The sequence below is a fragment of the Rattus rattus genome, chromosome 2 (genome assembly GCF_011064425.1).
Source record: "Rattus rattus isolate New Zealand chromosome 2, Rrattus_CSIRO_v1, whole genome shotgun sequence".
Lineage (NCBI taxonomy): Eukaryota > Metazoa > Chordata > Mammalia > Rodentia > Muridae > Rattus > Rattus rattus.
In genome coordinates this window covers 52668675-52690740 of record NC_046155.1, presented here as the reverse complement: position 1 = coordinate 52690740, position 22066 = coordinate 52668675, and the positions used below count along the sequence as shown (strand labels likewise).

Here is a 22066-nt window from a genome sequence, read left to right as displayed (position 1 = left end):
AGAGCCCACGCCTGATGCTTTCAGGGGCTCAGGGTGACTTGGTAACAGGCCGTTGTACAGAGGTTGGTTCAGGGGCTCACAGGACAGACTGACACTGACTCAGGCCTGGTCAGCAGGCAAGATATAGACTCACCCTGACCTACTCACGAATGTCATATATCCTGGAGCTTCCAAGGAAGGGGCCAACCCAGCTATGAGGCAAGCTAAGGTCAGTTCTAAATTGCTGGCTTGAAGGCCAGGATGAAGGTCTGATATAGTCGGCCAGTGGTAGGTTTACAGACTTGGTGACTCCCAGGCTCCCTGTACTCCATAAAGGGTGGCTCCGGCCCATCCCGTGAAGTGCCTGCTGGGATAGGGCAACTTGCCCGAACACTTACACCTCATATCCAGGCCAACCAAGACCCAATTGCTCTACGGGAGTAAAGCCTGGAGCCTCTGCTGATAGCTCTCCCTTTGCTCTTCCACCGCCCAGGGAGGGGCCTGAGCCACACCCGGAGACAGCGCTGTCTGGGAGCCAGATCATTGTTGGCAACCAATGGGTGTCAGAAGTCTTAAGTCTCCCCTAGGTATCGGGTCACACTGCTCATCTCCCTACCGGCAGTTTTTTCCTGCCGGGCCGCTTTGGTAAACTGACCTTCTTCATTATGCCTGCCTGCCTCTGGATCCAGATTAATAGGTCAGTAGACAAGCTTCTTACCTGGGCCTCAGGCCCAACAGTAAGAGTCCTGGCCTTTCGGCTTTTAACATCGGGGAAATTCTCTGTGCAGACACTTGTGCCTTCGCCGAGTACCGGTGGAGAATGCTCCAGACGTGAGCCTTGGTGAAATGAAAAGAATATCCGACAGAAACGTTTGTTTCCGGGGGGACGGGACTGCCACTGCTGAGAGGAAGTGGAAGTGGGAAGTCAGCCTTGCCTCCTGTCCCCCAAGTCCCGACGCTAAGCTCACACCAATGCGAGCGAGCCCTCTCCTGGACCAGCTCCATCTCCCAGGCCTTTAGAAGAAACATTGTAATGGCTATGGCCGGAGTGGGGAGAAATCTATATTTGGAAGCACACACAAGCTGAGTGGGTGGTTCCCTGGCCTTATCAGGTGCCCACAGGACAGCAAGGCACCAGGGCCAATGGGGTGTCCTATCTCCACCGTGCTGGACTTGGCTCTGTCCCCATACGGGGGAGGAGGGCCTTGCCCTCCCATACCTCTGGGCTCAGCAGCAGTCTGCTCTGTTGACCCTGTGGGCTTCCATGCTGCCAGCAGCCATGATGAGGAGCTCGATGCTTCTCCAAGCCGGGGGTTAAAGGAGGGAAACATGGGTAAAAGGAGACACAGGGGTACGGCTGGAGGGGGCTCCACGCCCGTGTGGTCTGTGTGTTACAAGCACATCCAACGGCTGTCAGAACTCATTCATCTTCATATGCTAATCTCATTTCTCTCTGGTGGCAGAATGGCCTTGGCTTAGACAGTCAAAGCAGTAAGTTCTCGGAGAAGCTGTTTTCCACTGAGCATGGGAGGGGTCTTGGGTTGATGTGGATGATCTGCTCCTCTGTCACTGGCCCTGACCTTGAGCAAGCTCTTCCTCCTCTCCAGAGCTCCACTTTCCTCATCCTATGAATCCAGCCCCACCATGGAAACCAAATACACACAAACACCCATGACACAGAAGAGATCTGGCTTAGAGTACCTTCCCTTCGCTCTGCTGTCACCTAATGTCACTGATTGGTGGTCTGAATGAGAATGGCCTCACAGGCTCATGTGTGGGAGTCCTTAGTCATGACATGGTGGCTCTATTTAAAAGGATTAAAAGGGTCAGGAGGTGTGGTCTTGTTGGAGGAAGTATGTCACCAGGCCCAGTGTCTCTCATGGCCTTGTCGTGCTCGCCAAGGCTAGCCTCTCGAATGCTGGGATTACAGGTATGCACTACTTAGTTAGTGGCTCATTTTTGATGGATAAAACCTGCCTGAATTGAAGGCACGTGACCGCTGCCCAGGTGCTACGGTTCCCACTCTGGGAACAACCTTGTCAGAAGGACACTAGAGAAAATCAGGAGAAGTCCACACAGGGAACATCTACTGTCCACCATCAATACCAACAATGCTCAAGCCTGGCCAGGTTCTCAGATGGCTCTGGCTGACATCCTAGCTGCAACGTCTTCTGACTTCAACCTCATAGAAATCGAGATACAGCAGCAAATGTGCAGTCTGACCTTACGTGTACACCCAGTGTGGCAGTGTAACAACTTAAATCTTCTCCAAGAGTGGCAGGTACTCTTAACTGCAGAGCTATCTCTCCAGCCCCCTTCAGGGCGCATTGTTTAAACATCTGCATTTCAGAGAGATTTATTACCTAGCATTAGATACCCACTGCCTTCCAAAGAGGTTTTGAAATTGAATAGGTAAAAGTGAAACAGGATGGAAATGGGGGCGGGGGGTGGGTGGGTGGATCTGAAGATGACTGGAGTCATAAATGGTGAAGGATGACGTCATAAACGGTGGGCCAGCCCAGGTGTATTCCCTAGAACCCCCAAGAGGTGGAGACAGGAGCATCATAAATATAGAACTGGATGGTGGTTGTGGGTCGGCTGTACCAGAAAATGAAGATGAAACACAGCTGTAAGCTCCTGGAAGCCGGGACAAGAAGGTCGCTCTCTTCACGAGGACAGCCACTCGACACAAGGCCTCTGGATAAATAGGACTGACTGCACAGTAGAGTGGCTGATACCTTGAAACTGCCTACCCACTCAGGTCACACTGAGCATCTCTGAGATGGCAAACACAGCCGTGCCGATGGCTCACTTCCATAGTGAACGTTTCCTGACCGATTTCAGGGACACTAGGCATTATAAAAAAAGGCACTGCGTCGTGAAGACATCACTTTAGACATAGGTAGCAGACAGAAAACACAGTAAGAACAAACAAGGGTTCATTGTGAAGGCTTATTCTGCTTCTTACTGAACGCCCCTGTGGTGTCTACCGTTTCTGGAATGTTCATGCACATGCAAACATGATATAAACTGTCTCCGTTCATTACAGATGGTGGCTTCTCTGCACTCCGAAGTCTACCATTTGGCATTGGTGTAATTACTCAGTATCTTTCAGTTGGCACAAGTTGTGATCTTTAAAGTCTTCCCTCATCAAAGGTTCTCGTTGAGACAGTGTGTTGTTGCTCTGCAGCCCTGTCTGGTACCCTGCAGGCCATCTTGGCTCCGAACTGGTCTTCCTCTGGTTTCAGGATCCGGAGTGCTGAGGGTACACGTGTGTCCTCATGCTGGTTGAAGAGTCGAGGATTAAGTCACATTCTACCGCCAAGAAAGCACCTTTTTGGGGGGTGGTGAGGGGGGCACTGAGACAGGATCTTCCTATAGCCCTGGCTGTCCTGGAACTTACTCTGTAGGCCCGGATGGTCTCAAGCTCACACTGATCCACCTGTGAGTGCTGGGATTAAAGGAGTGGCAGCACATGTTAAAGACATACTGTTTGGGTGGGTTTTTTTCGTTTGTTTTTTCTTATACATACAAATGTGTGTAATATATTAAATTTCAAGGCAAATTTGGTACCAGATGGTAGGAAAGACTTTTTCAAAAATTTCCCCATTCTATACACAACCATTAGACTATGATATATACATAGGTGTTGTGGCTTGGCATAGTGTACACACTTTTAATCCTAGTACACCGGAGGCAGAGGCAGGCAGACCTGTGAGTTTGAGGCCAGAGTGGTCTATATAGTGAGCCTCAAGACAGCTGGTCTACAGAGAGACTGTGTCAAAAACAGAAAAGCAAAGAGACCAAACCCAACTCTTCCCCCAACAAAACCCAATAAAAGAAAACAAAACTAAAACAAGGGCAGCGGCATACTTAGCTGCCTGCTAACACAGGCCTGTGATCACACCACTTTGGAAATGGAGGAAGATCTGGGGTTCAAGGTTGTTCTCAACTGTGCACCTTAGGCTAGTCTGGGCTCTACCACACTCAAAACCAAAACCAAAACAGGAGGAGGATGGGGAGGAGAGGGGGAGGGGGAGGGGAAGAAGACGAGGAAGAAGAGGAGGAAGAAGTAGCCCTATCAGCAATCAGCCCAGCACTGATGTGGACCTCTTTCTGACCCTTCTCCAGACTGTTAGCGGTCTGCATTAGCGGTCACCAGAGCATCTCCAAGATGGAGACCAAGCAGACGCATGCCGGCCTGTTCATAAGCCCTCTTTTAAAGAAATATGATTTTAATTATAATTGTGAAAATGTCTTTGGCTTATGTACATGTCATTACCATATAACCAAGGTGAATCATGTTACCAATCACGAGTAATAAAAAAGACGGTCTATTTTTGGCCCAGCACGGTTGAGTCCCTGTTTGTCTGGAGCTGAATGGACGGCGCTGACTGAGGACAGGCTGGTAACTATGTCCTCAGGTACTGTTCAAGTTCAGCAAAGTCTTATTTTAAATTCTTATTTTTTTTTTGGGGGGTGGCTATTGTATTATCACAACTTTATTATAAAGAACATACAAATAAAAATCATCACACAGTGAAACTAATCAGACCCAAAGTTTATACACACCAGTGAGCTTCTATCTGTTAGACTTGACTTATATATTTGCTCTGGAGCCAAGGTTTCACTTGCCCAGGCTGGACTTGAACTTGAGATCCTCTTGATTCAGTGTGTCGAGTGCTAGCCAATGATAGCACTCAGAATGCACTGAGCAGGGAGAGGTTACTATGGTGACTGCAAATACCTTCCTCCAGTGGGGCCAAGTGGAGAAGGCAGCTAGAAGGTGGGGGGTGGGGGTTGAGGGGGTGAGGGGTGTGAGCCTGTGTGGTAACCCTGGTGGCTCGGCCACTGTGTGACACATGCCTGCAGATGCAGATCTGCTCTTGCAGGGTAGCCTCCAACATCGGGCTGGGGGAGGGACTGAGATGTTATTGCTTGGGCAGCTGTGGCAACACAGGTCAGAGGTTTCTGACTCGTGGCCGAAGCTGTGAGCACAGATGGTTATGAAGGGTGAGCCAGAAGAACCCAGGCTCCTTCACAGCACAACTGGAAGCCCTGGCCACGCTGACCTTCTTCTGCCCAGCAGTGCTCCTGAGGTGCATTTCCAGTGCGCTATGGGAAATGACTTCCGGACACTCGAAACTAGTTAGGAGAGAACAGAAGAGCATCCCCACAGCTCTGGGTAGCACTTGGCCTTTGCTCAATTAGTCTTTCCTCTGGTGTAACACCCTCCTGTAGTCCAGCACGTCGTTATCACATAGGCCACTTCCTGTGAAAACCCAACCAGGCCTTTCCTGCCTCTGAAGTACCATCTACGTGTTCGCCTGGCTCTGGTCTCCAGGACTAGCGCATGCTGATGGAGAAACTGAGGCAGGCACCTCGCTTCTCTTTACAGCACTCACATAAAGTCGTTAGCACCCAGCAGCCAGGGCCGACTTTGCCTGGTCTCTGGTTCCTCAGTGGTAACCGGATCTTCATAGGCAATTTCCGTAAGTCTGAGTCCCTTTCGTAACAGCCGTCCCTGTGCACCCTGTCCCTTAGACCTGAGGTCCCTTAGACCTGAGGTCCGGCCTTGGTTCTCACCTTAGCCCGCAGAAAAGCAAGGCGGTGCTGTCCTTGCAGCTTCCTCTGGCTGGGTCTCCTGCCGCAGCCCTGTGCTCTTACTAAGACACTGACGGGGAGGAGCATCCCCAGCACAGAGCACTTTACCAGCTGCCACCGTGGGTGCCCCTCTGAGGTTCTGGGTCTCACTTGTCGGCCTGAGCTTGGTGAGTGGCTCTTTCACCTCACGCTGGCCTCAAACCTGACCTGCTCAGTGAGTGGGAACCATGCCAGAATTGCCCCAGCCCGTCTGCCCCGTCTGCCCCGCTCTGCAGTTAACTGAGCCACACTCGCTCTTTGGCAAGTGTATGTGCACGCACTCTCTTGCTCAATATTAACCTAAAGGTCAGACGGAGCCAAAACACTTTATACACACAATCCTGACTCAAAGCTATTTAAGGAATATTTTCAACAAAGCCTCTATTATTCTTTATATATGTGTATGTATGTGTATGTTTGTGTGTGTGTGTGTGTGTGTGTGTGTGTGTGTGTGTGCGAGAGAGAGAGAGAGAGAGAGAGAGAGAGAGAAAGAGAGAGAGAATATGTTTGTTTTAATTTCAAAAAATGGGATGCCGTCTCACAATGTATATAAGTAGAGAAGCCTGCAAACCCGAGAAACTCAGAAGGAAAAGAGCTTTACCCATCCCTACCTCTGTGGATTGGTGAATTATATTTGGGATACATTCTTGGGTTTCTTTTCCTCAAATGACCTTTCTGTCAGTTCAAACAACTAAAGCTGGCATTCCCAGTAGCAAGCAGGTAGAAAGTGATGTCTGACTTGTTAGTCTCGTAAACTTTGGAAGTTTTGCGTGTGCTTCAACGAGTTGGCTGTATCTACATGTTCTGCCATAAAGCTGGGGCCGTCCACTCTGGAGTCATGTTTGTCAGCGCTGCACTCCACCCTGCATTACCCAACAGGAACAGCCCAGTGGCAGCACAGAGCCCTAGTTTGGTGGGGACCTTCGCAGGCGACAGCTCAGCTGGAAGGAGGTGGCTTGTTTGGATCCTGTCTGTGAAGCAAAGGCCCCTCCCTCCAAGGGCGACAGCCTGGCCAGCAATCACTGGAGAGGCCCTAGCACTGCCCTGGCTATAGGGCTGGGCTGCAAACCTTTTCTTTTTTAAGTGAAAATCATTTTTGTCACACAATACATTTAGATTGTTTTTCTTCTCTTCTGATTTCTCCAGGACCCTCCTGACTTTCTTACCAACCTAACTTTGTCCTCTCTTAAAAATGAAATAAAACAAAACCAAGCAAAAAGAAACACATGTACGCCACCTCCTTCAAGAAAACCAGAATTCAAAACAACAAGCAAGAGAGACCAATAAGACCAAAATGTCCAAACCAACAGGACTGATGCATAGACAGACTGACAGAGACTGAGGCAGTGTGCAATGCCTGCACAGGTGAAAGCAAGATGGGGTCACAGTATCAACAAGGGGAAGTGGGCGCGGGCTCCCACCCTAACCTGTTTCCTCTCATGTAGGAACTCCCCTGCAGTTGGGGATCCAACCTAGGGCTGTGCACATTTTAGGTACAGATCTTATCATTGAGCTGTATTCCCAGTGTGTTCTCTCTCTCTCTCTCTCTCTCTCTCTCTCTCTCTCTCTCTCTCTCTCTCTCTCTCTCTCTCGTAGGGAGTGGGTCTCACTATATAACTCAGACTGGACTTAAGTTTCAGACCCTTTTGCCTCAGTCTTCTGAGCACGGAAATGAAATTACAGATGGGCACAGCAAGCTGGGCTCTCACACCGGCTTCTGAGGAGCAGAGTCTAATAATCAAGCAAATGGTGTTCATAGTCCTGTCATTTGATGACACTTGTCTGACAGACTGGTGGTCCTTAGTTACCATTTCAAAATCATACTAAAAAAATCTAATCATTTCTCAGAAACCTTCTTTGCTGCACGTGAGCAGCGAAATGAGCAAAACCGATGCTGTATTTTTAAGGCGAGACACTCAGCAGGAGCCTTGCCTAATGACGGGCGTTATCCGAGACTGAAAATAAGGGATTTCCACGCCCTCAGAATCAAGTTCAAGGCTGGCTGTAGAGAAGGGCAAAACCCTAAAGTATATAACAATAAAACAGAAGTAAAAATTGGCTTATTTCAATAGCCTTGACTCTGGGTCAAGCCTTCCTGGCAGAAATTCTACAGGTCTCAAAACAATAGTAGTCTCAATCAGTCAGTCAGTCAGTCAGTCAGTCAGTCAGTCAGTCTGTCTGTCTGTCTGTCTCTCTCCTCTCTGTTTCTGTCTCTTCCTGCTAGGCACTAGGAATATCAAAATGTTCATTTGTAATTTAAATCAGAAGTGACTTTTAAGTTCCACATGGAAAGAAAACAGCATTATGATTAACTGGAGAGAATACTGAATATTTAAACAATTCAGGGAGAATTTAATAGCTTAAAAACATGTTAAAGTTAGCTTTTCTGTTAGATTTTAAATTTTTGTTTTTATGTGTATGAATGTTTTGCCTGAATGTATGTCTGTGCCCCACATGTGCCTGGTGCCTTGGAGGTCATAGAGGGCGTTGGATCTCCTGGAGCTGTAGATGGAAGCCACGGGACCCAGGCCTCTGGTGCTCCAAACCGCAGATCCCCTACTAAGTTTAAATGTTAAGAGAACAGTGAGTGGTAATGCACTCAGGCTTGGTCCATTCATGTCCTTTACCCACCATTCCTATTTCCAATGTTTGCAGAAACGTTAGCATTTACCCGATCCTGAGCTAGGTGCCTTTGTTCCAACAGAGCCACCCTAACCCTAACCCTAACCCTAAGCCTAACCCTAACCCTAACCCTAAGCCTAACCCTAAATCCTAACCCTAACCCTAACCCTAACCCTAACCCTAACCCTAAAACCTAACCCTAACCCATATCATGGTCGGAAAGCGAGAGGCTCGGATGTGGAGACCCATGCTTCAACTCTGCCTCTGTGCCCTTCGTGGTGTGTGGGGGAAGTGTGCGGCCTCTGAGTACCACAGACACAATCTGATCCTAGAGGCTTCCCCGCACTTCAGGCTGCACTACTGATGCACACTCGCCCAGCTCCAAGTCAGAAACCAAGGTAACAACTAAAGGCAGCTCCCTCCACCAAGTGTGGACCCGGGATTGCTGCCTCACAGCCATTTCCTGGCAATGAACCCCTTTGAAAACCAAGTTTGCCACTTTCTTCTACGACCAGCCCCTCCAAACAATCTCTCCCCACTCCAGCACGTGACAGACACTCTCCCCTCAGTAACTCCCTCCCGTCACTGCGGATCTGCATTCATGTCTAGACCAAGCGATCTCTGCAGGTTTTAAAGCTGCCTGTGAATGTTGGTCACCTCGGATTCCTGGGTAGAAGGACCTGGTGCCCCAGGGCCAAGTGCTCCCCTGAAGCAGATATAGGCACCTTGCTCTGTTCGCACAAAGACCCAAGAGCTGACGCTCCAGGCGGACCCACCACAGCGCATCATTCTGAGGTGACTGTGAGGAAGACCATTTCTCTCAAATCAAAAGTCAGTGTTTTATCTAAGTATACTTGGCTGTTAGTTTGCCGTGCTGGACTTGGCTCTTTTCTAAAAACAAAACAAGACAACTAAGTCGAGCCGCGTGGGAAGAAGCCAGAGCTGGAACTGCAAATTCTGGGGATCCAAATCTTTGGTCAAAACCCAGGACTTGCGGTCTATCTTCTCCACACCTGAGTCATTGTCTACAGAACGGGGCACTACTGTCTGCTTTATTGGGATACAAAGATTATGTACACCACGGTCTTTGGTGTAAAGAGACATAACAGGGACAGGCCTTATCAAGCACTTCCTTTGTAAAAAGAAGGAAGTGCTACATGGTGACCAGCATGAACCTGTACTGTCTAGGCAACTCTCTACAGGCATCACAACTGCTGTGGGCAATACGTGTCCTGGTGAACTAGGAACTGCTAAGACAACTGAGCGGAGGAACATTCTCGTGAGAATAAGCAACGAAAGAAAGACATCCAAGTTCCTCACAAGGAACATGGTATTTACAGTCTGAGAAAGTAGTAGCTTGCAAGAACTGGAAACTGGATTGTTAGGTTAGTCACACCCCCTAGTGGCCACAAAGAAAACTTCTTTTTAAAATGCCAGGTTGGCCAAGACCATTTGCATGTAAGCACAGTGTGAGTTTAAAAAATAGTTCTGCTGAGCTACGCTCAGGTGAGAGCACAGGCGGCGGTCGGTGCTGCTTCATGAAAGCAGGCTTTTGATCGGAAACACTGTTTTTCACCACTGGGCTATTTACCAGCTGAGGAACCAAGTTATTATGCCCGAGATTGTCAATCTGTTCTCTGAAGTCCTCTGTTTTGTAATAGGTAATTACTGAAAAAGCCGGACTAGAACCTCCGGTTATTATGTCTTCCTCTTACACTCCATTTCTAGGACAAAGTAGAAAAAATTCAAAATAAATTATTCATGGGGGATTTGGTTGAAAACCTCTGAGGGTGTGGTTCTCTCTCTCTTTTGAAGATAGGGCCTCACAGAGCTGAGGCCTGAGCTCCTAAGCCTCCATGCCTGCATCCCTAAGTCTCTAGGGTGGGTTGTTTTAAGTAGAAAAAAACCAGGACACAAATGAGTTTCATGTTCTGATGGTTGACACATAGGAAATGTAACTGGGCAAGAACTAGAGGGGAAGGGAAAGATCGAACTTTAACAGAGGAACGGGCGTTCTCTTTTCTGCTCTTCCCGCTACTGTTGTCCACACAATTTCAATGCTTGAGCTTAGTACACAGCATCCTTAGGCCCCCATACCTAACCAAGGCACGCAAATATGTGTGGGACGTGGTGCACGTATGTCTATAAAAATATCTCAAGACACGGTTTACTATTGTAGCCTTGGCTCTTCTGGAACTCACAGAGATCCATCTGCCTCCTGGGTCCTGGGACTAAAGTCATGTGTCACCAAGCCCAGACAGATGTATGGACTCTGAACTACACTGAACATGAGCTTATGCAGCCGCCTTACCGCAGAGGACAATCTTATCACTTCACGGTTTCACATCAAGTTTGGCAGATCAAAGTCTAAACGAAGAAACCACTCCTGAACAGAAGCTTCATTATACCAAATGCATGTATTTAAAATACTGTTTATTGTGATTTAACATTAATTAGCATAACCTCTAAGAGCAATGTCAGATAACTTTTCCACATTTTCCACAGGATACTGAGTTCACAGCTCATTCATTATGTCAAAGCAAGGAAAGAGAAGCATTAGCAAAAAGGTGCAATAGTTTACTGCTGTGTTTAAAAAATATTTATGCACACTGCATTCATTTAGATATATATATATATATTTTCTTTAAAAGTTATGGAAGAGGACAGTTCACAGGTTACTGTGTCTACACATGTGTAATACAACGAAAATGATGCAGAACATAAAACCCTCACACAGTTCCCGACTCGACGTTCCCACTCGGAGATTAACAGGTTCCAGTAGTTAGTGAGGTCTACGGCCACGTCTGCGGCATCACACGCTCAGACAGAACCAGCCCAGGGAGCACTGCAGTCAACGTCATGTCTGCATGCCAGCTTACCCGCCAGGCGTTTTGCTTCCACTCACTGAGTATTGGGATCATTCATTTACAGTGATCTGTGACATTACTTGGGAAAATGGAGAAAACTATATTAAATCTAGATTTAAATTTGTATTTACAGTAGAAAGGAAGTTAAAAGAAATTTTAAGTCTGCAAAAATCAAGATGTGGTAGTTTTCTCGCTGGTGGGATTGGACTGGCTGGTTTATTCTAGTGCCGCCTTCTAAAAGGACGTACACTTTAAACCTCTTTTAAAACTCAAATGTCAACCAAGACATTGATTTTGGCAGGAAGTAGGATTTTAGAAATTTGGGCCTTATTTTCCGTAAGTCGATCTCCACATTCTGCTGTGGACTCCATTACTGTCAGGTCGCTCTCCACTCCCGTCCTCTCCCTCTCTCTCCCTCCCACTTCAGCCTCTTCACCTTGTCGCCTCCTTATGAGATGCTCCTCATCCATCAGCGATACTAAGCGCAATCCGTTACACGGTTCACACGCGACTTCAGACCTCATATGCCTTCCCTTTGGATGCTGTGTCCCTGGACTCGTGAATTACGCGCAGGGGAAGCCTCAGGCATGCTTTGCTCCTAACTGATTGGCTAAATGCACATGACACCTTATACTGAAGGTATACAAACATTTTAACATACAAAAATTGTTTTTTGCAAGAGTTAAACTAAATAACTCATATTATGTGTACAAAATCCCCTCTATGAAAAATAAGGGGCTTTCTAAACTAATAAAAAAGGAAGTTCTTCAAAAATCATAGTTTATTAAAATGACTTTTTTGGCAAACAGTTACTCCAGGTAAGGGAATTTCATACTATGAGTAAAATTCCAAACAAATCTTTTCATAAAACATTAAAAAAAATGATGTGCCAATGTATACTAATGTTCTAGATTCTTGTTGTAGCTTTTAAAGCATTTCGTTAATGCCCCTGGAAACAATGGGGACCCCAAAGTCCAGTCCATAACCATGGCAACAGTGTATCTGCTCAGCAAGTGAAGCAGCTGTGGAGAAGGAACCTCTCCCGCTCACTGGCAGTTCCTCGCCAACGCTACGCTGGAGAGCCTGAAGTACCGGGCAGCGTCTGTTAAAGAGCAGTGCTAACCGTGCTCTAAGACAGGAGGGCTAAGTAAAACCAGCAGCTGCTGAAAAGGTCAGTCACTTTTGGACATAGAAAAAGAGATGAATTTGAAAGTTTTCAATAATATTTTTCCTTTTAGTAAAACCTCTTTCCAGTTTTAAAGTCCAGTTTGCTATATACCCCCAATATGCTCTACCACCGTATATTAACGATTAACTAAAATATGGTATTTAACTGTGCAATGCCACAATGTAATGTACAAATTACAGAAAGACTACTTAGGCCTCAACTTTCTCCTTTTTTTTGTTCTTTTTGAGAAAAGAAGGTGTGCGGAATTTCTTCTTTTTCTTGGATGGTGACTTTGAAGGCGAGCCGTCGGGTGACAGGACCTCTTCAGTTCTGTCTGGGGACTTGATGGTGATCTCGATGTTCTCTATGGTGGTGCTCGTCGTGAGCCTGCTGACGCGCTGAGCGAGCTCGTCTTCAACGTCGTGCATCTCGTCCTTGCCGTTCACAATGACAGGCACATCCACAGAGGTGAAGCTCTTGGAAAACAGCTCGTGGTTTTCTACAAAAGGAGGGGGTTGGGGTGGGGTGGGGATTAATTATTGACTCAGTCAGCACTGAGAAGTTTTAGAATGTTCTGAGAGTCATTTATTGAGGACAGATTACTGTTTTGATAACATACGTATCTACTAGCATGAAGCTAACTTTCTTAAGTAATACAAAGGGGAAGAGAAGACAAGTATTAAACAGCGTTAAACACTGTCGCTTGATGGCCTGCCTCTCCACTGTAATCAACTCACTGTAGGTGAAGATGGAGACATACATTTTTCTTTAGTTTGAGGGCTGCTTGACACTTAAGACTGCAAGGACTTCGTGCTGTTGGTTAGAAGGCGCATGGCATGGCAAGGCAACTGCAATTCCACAAACTCACAGAACTATGGGTGGGCCGAACCAGGTGACAGCGGGCAGTGCACACGACAGTGAGTAAAGGTAGCAGCTGTCTCCTACGTGTGGGACACTGACAGAGCTGCTGTGTCCCATCCCTTCCATGGGACATGACAAGACTTACGAGGTGACGGCTGTGGGGAGTTACATTGAATACCTTCTAATCTCTCAGGGACACTTTGCGGTGACTGAGTTTGAGACTGAATTTGTGAAACAGATGCAGCGTCATCTGACAGTGACTCCTGCTCAGCGTCTGTTGAATAAGATGTTCAGTTAAAAGCCATGCAAACAAAACAAAGCTTACGGTTTCAGAGAAGTTAGTGCGCACATCCACGGCCTGCTCGCAGAGACGGCAAGCGCAGCAGCTGCGGACTGAGCATGCTGACTGCCATCCCACGTGTCAGTCACTAGGATTCTGAGGAGGCTGATGTGTTAAAACTTCAGGCTGTCAACAGCAATTTGCATATGAGTTAAAAGAAGCATGGGTATTGGCAGCCTGGAGGAAGACTGTGTATGCTTTAGCTTTTGCTAGTACAGAAAACCAGAACACACCGTCAGTGAAAAGGCTGACGGAGCCTCAGCTTGCTACATCAACCAGGCAGAGACTCCATGTTCCTAGCAATTTCCGGTTAGTGGTTCTGGTTAGAGTATTAGTGAGCTTATGCAGGAATGTAAAAGGAACTAATTACAAAAGTCTATGTAAAAGGTGACATCCAGAGCACGGCATTTGTTACCTGGCATCATTCGAGGGCTTTCAAAGGTAAGAGATTAAATAAGGACATTTTATGTAAAGTATAAAAGAGGTTTCCTTCCATCTTATGTTAGAACAAACAAGGTCAATACGCCACTTAGACATCCTTCCTGTAAGGACATTGAGAGTAGCGTAACCTGCCTTTGTGCTAAGGGCACAGGTATACTAATAAAAATGGCTTCGTGGATGGCCCAGGTGTCACTGGCATTAGCTATCAGGTGAGGCCACGGTATGTAGCACAGACAACAACTCTCTTGTTACTGTTTTCCTTGGGCAGAGACGCTAGCTGCAGCTAAATGCTGATGTGACAACACAGAGAGAGGCTCTTTCGGGATCAGAGACTTCTCATCCTCCTCCTTGAATCCTTCTTGCCCAGACATTTTTATATACAGTTCACTGTGTTCCAGGTAGCTTAATGCCCCAGCCCCAGCGCCCCAACCCAGTGCCCCAACCCAGTGCCCTGCTAAGGTTAATCCTTAATTTTGGAGCAAGGCAGAGCTAGGACTCAAGCACTAGCACTTCTTATTAACAACTTATTAACAATTATTATTATTATTATTATTATTATTATTATTGACAATATCTCCCACTTAGCCTAGGCTACTCTTCAAAAAGTCCTCCTGGCTCAGCCAGGAGGTGCTGGGATCATGGCATGCACCTCTATGGTTGGCTCTTCATCAGTTCTTAACTATCCTATCATAAACTTACAAAGACTTGCAAAGTCAGAGAAACTCCACAGCATCAGAGCACCCATGTGTCCAGGAAAGTCCTTTCAAATTCCTAGCACTTTACATTAAATGTTGGTTTTGAAATGACTATATTGTCAACTTGGGACGCTAGGAACAGAGATTTCACAAACTATTAAAATCGTGTACTGGAGGATCTGTGACTAAAAATCCACATAGCATGCAATGTTCAAAGCAAGACCTGTATTTACTGTGTCTGGAAATTCTTGTTCCTATGGGCCTTGGTGTTATAAACTGTATGATAACACCACCATGTCCTAATTATGTTCTGAGCAGAGCAGGTCCCTCTGACCTGCAGAGGGGCTCTCTGTACTCAGAAAGGTCTAGAGCAGAGGAGCTGGGACAGAGTGCAAGAGCCCGGCCTTCTGTCCTCCAGCTCGGGTACTCTGTGTTGTCAGAACGCTGACCCCAGACCTAACTAAGCATGAACTGACCGTCCAGGCCTTGCTGCTTTCTCTCGATTGTCTTCGTATATTCTTCAAGTTCTCCTTCCATGAGATGACTGAATGGGTTAGGAGGGGCTGGTGGGCCCTGATCATCGTCTTCAAACCGCATGGTCTTACAAACGAAAAATCCAACAGGTCAGATTCATTACCAAGTGCTTTCCATATCTTTACTTACCTGTTGCCTATTTACACACGTGTGCATGCACACACATACACACACACACACAAACTACACGCTCATTTGTGATTACATACTTCATAGCAACTGGACATAAACGGACCTGCAGCACATGCTTTTTAAAATACTCTTATCAGATTATAAGCAGAGCTACCCTGTGACCCAAGTATAACTCCTGGGTACACCTACTGAAGCATCCAAGTCAATAGAGCACCGAGTTCCATGAAAGAAGATGAGTGTGACAGAAAGTGTGCACCCACATAAACGAGTATTACTCAGCCACACAGAGCCACAAACTCAGATTATTTGGGGGTCCTTTGTACTTCCAGGTGAATCTTTGTTTTGTTTTCATTTTGTTTAATTTTTTTTAAGATTTATTTATTTATTATATATAAGTGCACTGTAGCTGTCTTCAGACACACCAGAAGAGGGCATCAGATCCCATTACAGATGGTTGCGAGCCACCATGTAGTTGCTGGGGATTGAACTACCTTTAGAAGGGTAGTCAGTGCTCCTAACCACTGAGCCAGCTCTCCAGCCCATTTTTCACAGCAGTGTCAGAACGCCAAGTCCTAAGTGAGGTCTTTGATATATTTTGAATTGATTTCTGTGCAGGGTGAAGAAGTAGTTTTAGCCCTCTACCAGTGGGTAAGCAGTTCCCTGCCTTTTCTTGATAGACACCTTTGGTACTTCGTCACAAGTCCCTTGGATATTGGTGTGAGGGCATATTCTGGGCTCTCTGTGGTGCCCACTGACTCACATGGAGGCTTTGTGCCAGGTTTTGTTACCACAGCTCTGTAATTTGGAGTCAGGTATTGTAGTACTTCTAATCTTTCTTTCCTCCTTTTCTCTGTCTTGTGTGTGTGTGTGAGTGTGTGTGTGTATGTGTGTGTGAGTGTGTATGTATATGTGTGTGTATGTGTGTGTGAGTGTGTGTATGTGTGTGTGTGTATGTGTGTGAGTGTGTGTATGTGTGTGTGTGAGTGTGAGTGTGTGTGAGTGTGTGTGAGTGTATGTGTGTGAGTATATGTGTGTATGTGAGTGTGTATGTGTATGTGTGAGACTACACTGAATCTGTAGATTGCTTTCAGTACTATAGCTATTTTCTTACTAAGGATAATCGAATTCCTTCCTTTCCTCTGTCCTTTCTTTCTTTTGCTCATTGCTAAGAACGTCTTAGCTCTGTCTGCAGCCTCTGCCCACTGACTAATGTCTATAGCTCTACTGTATATACACCTGTCTGGAGGCAGCCTCTGCCCACTGTATATACACTAATGTTAGCTGTATATACACTGTCTTCTGGAGGTACTACTGTATACACTGTACGTGGAGGTACAGAGTGTCTGTCTATACACTGTCTTCAGCACATTGGAGGTACAGAGTGTACAGGTCTACTGTATACACTGTCTTCAGTCGTGGAGGTACAGAGTGTACACAGCTCTACTGTATATACACTGTCTTCATGGAGGTACAGAGGTCTACAGGTCTACTGTATACACTGTCTTGAGGTACAGAGTGTCTACAGTCTGTCTTCAGTACGTGGAGGTACAGAGTGTCTACAGCTCTACTGTATATACACTGTCTTCAGTACGTGGAGGTACAGAGTGTCTACAGCTCTACTGTATATACACTGTCTTCAGTACGTGGAGGTACAGAGTGTCTACAGCTCTACTGTATATACACTGTCTTCAGTACGTTGAGGTACAGAGTGTCTCTATTCCTAAACTTTTCAGGATTTTTGTTCAGGGTTTCAGTGTTGACCTGGCTGCCCTGGAACTCACTCTGTAGACCAGGCTGGCCTCAAACTCAGAGATTCTCCTGCCTCAGCCTCCCCAGGGCTGGGATTGAAGGTGTGCGCCACCATGTTCGGCTTCCTCACGACTTTATCATGAAGGTATGTTGAATTTTATTAAAGGATTTTTTTTTTATCTACTGAGATCAACGTGTTTTTCAGTTTTTATGTTTATGTGATGTATATTGATGTGCTGCATGTCCGCTTGTGTGCTACATGTCCGCCTGTGTGCTGCACGTCCGCCTGTGTGCTGCACGTCCGCCTGTGTGCTGCACGTCCGCCTGTGTGCTGCACGTCCGCCTGTGTGCTGCACGTCCGCCTGTGTGCTGCACGTCCGCCTGTGTGCTGCACGTCCGCCTGTGTGCTGCATGTCCGCCTGTGTGCGGCATGTCCGCCTGTGTGCAGCACGTCCGCCTGTGTGCTGCACGTCCGCCTGTGTGCTACACGTCCGCCTGTGTGCTGCATGTCTGCTTGTGTGCTGCATGTCTGCTTGTGTGCGGCATGTCTGCTTATGTGATAGATGTTTACTGACTTGCAGATGTCCAGCCAGCTTTACATTCCCACAATGAAAGCAACTAGATCGTACTGTGTGATCCTTCAATGTCTTAAATTTCATCTGCGAATATTGTATTGAACACTTATGCATCTATGTTCACCAAGAAAACTGGCCTCTAGTTTCCCCATGGTATTTTTATCTGGGGTGTGACTGAGGCATTACTTACTGTCCATGCAGAGCCAGTGAGGGGCTCCTCTGCTATTTTATGAGAGTAGTCTGAGGACCAATGGTCTCCTACAAGCTCTGATAGACGTCGACAGTGATGCTCCAGGCCAAGGGTTTCTCTTTTGAGAGAGTGTTACTGCTTTGGTCTTGACTCTTGTTAGTGATCTGTTAAGTTGTTTTTGTTAGTTTGTTTTTAAACTACTTGGCCCAATATTGATAAGCCATATGTATGTACAAATTCATCAATTTCTTCTAGATTTTCTAACTTATTAGATTATACATTTTCAGAGTACACCCTAGTGGTTTTCTGAATTTCAGTATCAGACCTTTCAGCTCTAACTGTATGACTTCAGTCTCCTTTCTCGTCTGCTTAGAATGGCCGACGTGCTGTCAGTCTCTACAGATGTAGCTGTGTATATGTACAGTGCCCATGCTGACCTTTACTCTCCTTACTGCAGCTGGAGCTTCTTATCGTCAGGTAAGTCACTAAGGTTATTTATTTGCAATCTCTTTTGTGTGTGGTTCTGAGGATCACACTAAAGGTCTGGGGAGAGCTCTGGTGACGGACCCCTAAACACTATGCTAATGCTAACTCAAGCGGGGTTTGTGTAAGGAAGGAAGCAATATAACCATAGGAGACCCTCCCGGCTCAATAGTAAACACAATAACGGAATCCTGAGAGCTGATTATCAACAAGTCAGCCAAACCCTTCCGAGAGGGCTGGGGAGGACTGGAAGTGTGAACAGGAAGTGTGACAGGCTGAACGAATGTTCATCTATAAAAGTGTCGCTCTCTTATTTTTAAGGTGAACTTTACTCCATATTTTACAATCACTGAAATCAGGAATCATAATTTATAGGCTTCTCTCAGTAGAAGTGGCAGTGCCTTTCCTCTTTAAGTGAGAAACAAATACTACTTGACAGCTGATACGTGAATCAGGGTTTAAACTAATAAACCAAGAGAAAGCAGATAACATGTTTTTAGATGGGTGTCATGCTATGCTGCCTGGGCTGTCCTCGAACCTGCAGTTCTCCCTCCTGTCCTCTAGAGGACAAACAGTTCATCTTTGCCTCTGAAAGTTGGGGATGAAATGTAGCATTTAAGTTTTATGGATTTTTTTAAACTTTTACTTATAGCAACTTCAGTAAGAAAAAAGAAGAAGAAAATTACAAAGCAAGGCACTCCCGTGGAGCATGGGACCCGAGACGTAGAGCTTCAGACTTACAGAGGGCGGCTTGTCCACAACGATCCCCGCCAGCAGCTGAGACTGTGGCCCTGCTGTCTTCAGGTCATAGCGATTCTGTTCCCGAATCTGAACGGAAATAACAAGTTCTTGGGGTGACCGTGCAGATGGCCTCTGCCTGCTCTTCTCCTAAAAGCTTGCTTTTTTTTACACTCTCAAGTAAGAGTCTCTCATTTTCATGCTCATGAAGCCTTCCCGCCATCTGAATGCTGGCACTGATGCCCACCCCCTTGGCATCCAGTCTCCCACTGTCTGACCTGTGAGAGAACTCCACTCCCACCAATACAAGGCCTTTAGAGCACGAAGGTGTTGAATATGTTCTTCTCACAGACCAGTTCTCTAATGACTAGCCAGAGCTGGAGGGATCTAATCAAGCTAAAATAATGCAGTTAACTCTTAGGCACTCAAATTTCTAAGCATGTGACCAGATGTCACCCCTGGTGATTTAATCACTGAACAGGGTAAAAACTAGTGAAAATTTTGATTTCTTAAAAAGCCCAGTTACGTTATGTGACTGTGATTTTGTTTTAACAGCAGGTGTGGAATATGGGGCTGTTTCCAGTTGTCCACAGCCACTGACTATGATTGTCTCGTGCTCTAGGAGGGGCATGACTTTTGCCATTTGCAGAGAGTTTAGAATTCTGGGGACTCTTGAGAGGGTATAAATACGAGAGCCCCGAGAGGGTCTGGGGAGGCTACTGTAGCAGCCTCCGCCCTCCCCTGCCGCTGGCTGCTGCTGCTGCGTCTGCTCTTGATGGGCTGCTTGTAGAAGATGTCCTGACAATGGAGCCTGGATGCGCCCCAAGGTCCTTGATGCCCCTGATCGGCAGGAAGTAGTCTAAAGAGGTCCTCGCCCCTTCCCCTCTAACCTTCTTTCTCTCCTACCTAGTGTTGGTCTTGGAAGGGATTGGGGTGGAAAAAGGAGTGGAAGGGTGGTAGCTAATGGAACCCGATACAGGAGCCCAAGCTACAGGAAGCATCTCCTGTGCCCCCCACATCCTGCATCCCTCACAGGGCTGGGCCTCACCTTATTTCTCTTCTCCAGCACCTCAGTCGGGTTCGTGTTTAGAGGAACAAACTGATTGGGATCTTCAATTTTGATAGGTGTTCCACTACTAACTTTAGAGGGATCCTCTGCTTTCATCCACTAAAGAATAAAAATAAAATCATTTCTAGAGTGAAGCTTTGCACTGCAGAAATATTAGGCATTAAGAAGCTGTGTAGTGTCTCATGGGGGTATATTACTGCTGCCAGTCAGATTTTACTAAGAGTTTCTTGTTGTTTAATTCAGATCTCATGCTAGAGAGGCCTCACAAAAAGTCACTTAAGATGGAGCAAAGATGATCACAGTGCATATGAGTAATTAATTAATTACACTTCTGATTAAAGCTCGCTCCTCTGGGCAGCTGAAAGCACGATGTGGAAATGACTCAGACAGACATACACACGACTGCATTGACTGGCATTTGGAGTTCTGTCTCTTGTGTTGAATCTCATAGGATAACAACAGCCAAGAAGTCACAGATGTGTCTTTAAGGTACACATTTTTTTAGTTTTGGTTGACATTAGGACAGGGCTTGAGGCATGCGGTCTAATGAACTACAGGGTTTGAGGACCTCCTAGAATTCCTCACTTCCCACTCTCATCCTTAGAGAGGCTAATGTAAGAACAATGGTGGCTGACTGGCAATCTCTAATTATTAAATAAATTCTAGGAAACTTAGGAATTTAATTATGTATCTTTTCCTGAAGAAATATTATAAAGTAAATGTTTAAAACATTTCCATATTGAATTTATGTACTTATATGACAGTTTGAACTAATTTTAAATAGCTAAGGAATGTTTGGTGGAGCTGTTAGGGAACAAGCCTTTAGTACCAGCACTCGGAAGGCAAAGACGGGCAGGACGGCCAGGGCTACACAGTGAGCCCTCCTCCCTTCTCCCAACCCTAAGGAAGTTTGGTGGGATGCACTCCAAAACAAAACAAATGGGAACCCAAAAATGTAAAACAGATAAAGTAACCCAGTCTCTACCTACATATCCTATACTAACTTAGGCTACTGAGGCCCAGTTTGGTGCTGGAAGCCAGCGGTCATGCTTTCATTGAGTGCTGAGCTAGAAAAGCTGCACAGCGATGTAATGCAGTGGGTATCAAGAAGGTTCAAGTTAGTGCTGCCGTTCAGACTGACTTCACCAGAGAGCCAGCCTCTTGAGTTTCCTATCTAAGAAGGGAGGAAAAAAAGTATCCACTTCGTATTAAGAGAAGAAACAGATTATCCAGGGATGAGGCTTAGAACAGAGCCTGAAAGCCAATACCTGATAAAGACAGTGGCACCATTTTGACAGCACTTCCCTCTTTCCTGATAACTCAGGCGTCGACCAGTCGACTCACCAGTAAGTAGGTGAAGCACTTGGGAAGCCAATGCTATGCAGAAGGGAGGCGTACCGTGATTTTGGTCCTGGGACTAGTTTCCCCGTTCCGGGACTCCTCCGGCACATTCACTTTCATGTACGTATTTGGAGAATTCAGCCATCTTGTTTTTTCACGCTGCTGTCTCTGTGCCATGTACTTGAGGGGAGAGAGTGGCACACTATCATCTTCAAAGGAGAATGCAGTCACGGTTGCTGGGATCTCCACGTCACTCTTGTGCCGAGGCTTCTCTCGAACTAGAGGATGCCTGTATCGTAGCCTGTTCTGTAGCCCTGTGGGAGGAAGCAGCCAAGCCTGTGCCAACCAAGCACTCAGTGCTGCATCGTTGACACATGGTTCACAGAGAGGCCCCTACTGAAAAACAAGAGGGGAAATAACCCGCACACAGCTGCCATAGGGCACTGCAGTAGAAACTAAGCCAGTTTCAAGACGTGATTGGAAGTGACGGCAGCTGGCGGTCCAGCTTCTACCCGACTCCCAGTGGAACTGACTTCTACACATGGGATTGGTTTTGGGAAAATGGAGCTGGGAGTCTTTCTTCCTAGGTCTAAAGAGACCCTGTCTCCTGACCCTCCACTGAAGATGGTAAACAATCTA

At 46.5% G+C, this 22066-nt stretch overlaps 1 protein-coding gene across 1 annotated transcript in view; it reads right to left on the bottom strand.

The window, feature by feature from the left end:
* Positions 1-10662: 10662 nt before the first annotated feature.
* Positions 10663-22066, bottom strand: part of Add3 (adducin 3) — a 31300-nt gene continuing 19896 nt past the window's right edge. The window contains 7 exon segments of the mRNA XM_032892186.1: positions 10663-12778; positions 13319-13414; positions 15093-15216; positions 19021-19107; positions 20066-20185; positions 21485-21723; positions 21726-21741. Of these exon segments, the coding sequence (XP_032748077.1) occupies positions 12489-12778; positions 13319-13414; positions 15093-15216; positions 19021-19107; positions 20066-20185; positions 21485-21723; positions 21726-21741 (972 nt within the window). The 3' untranslated portion in view covers positions 10663-12488.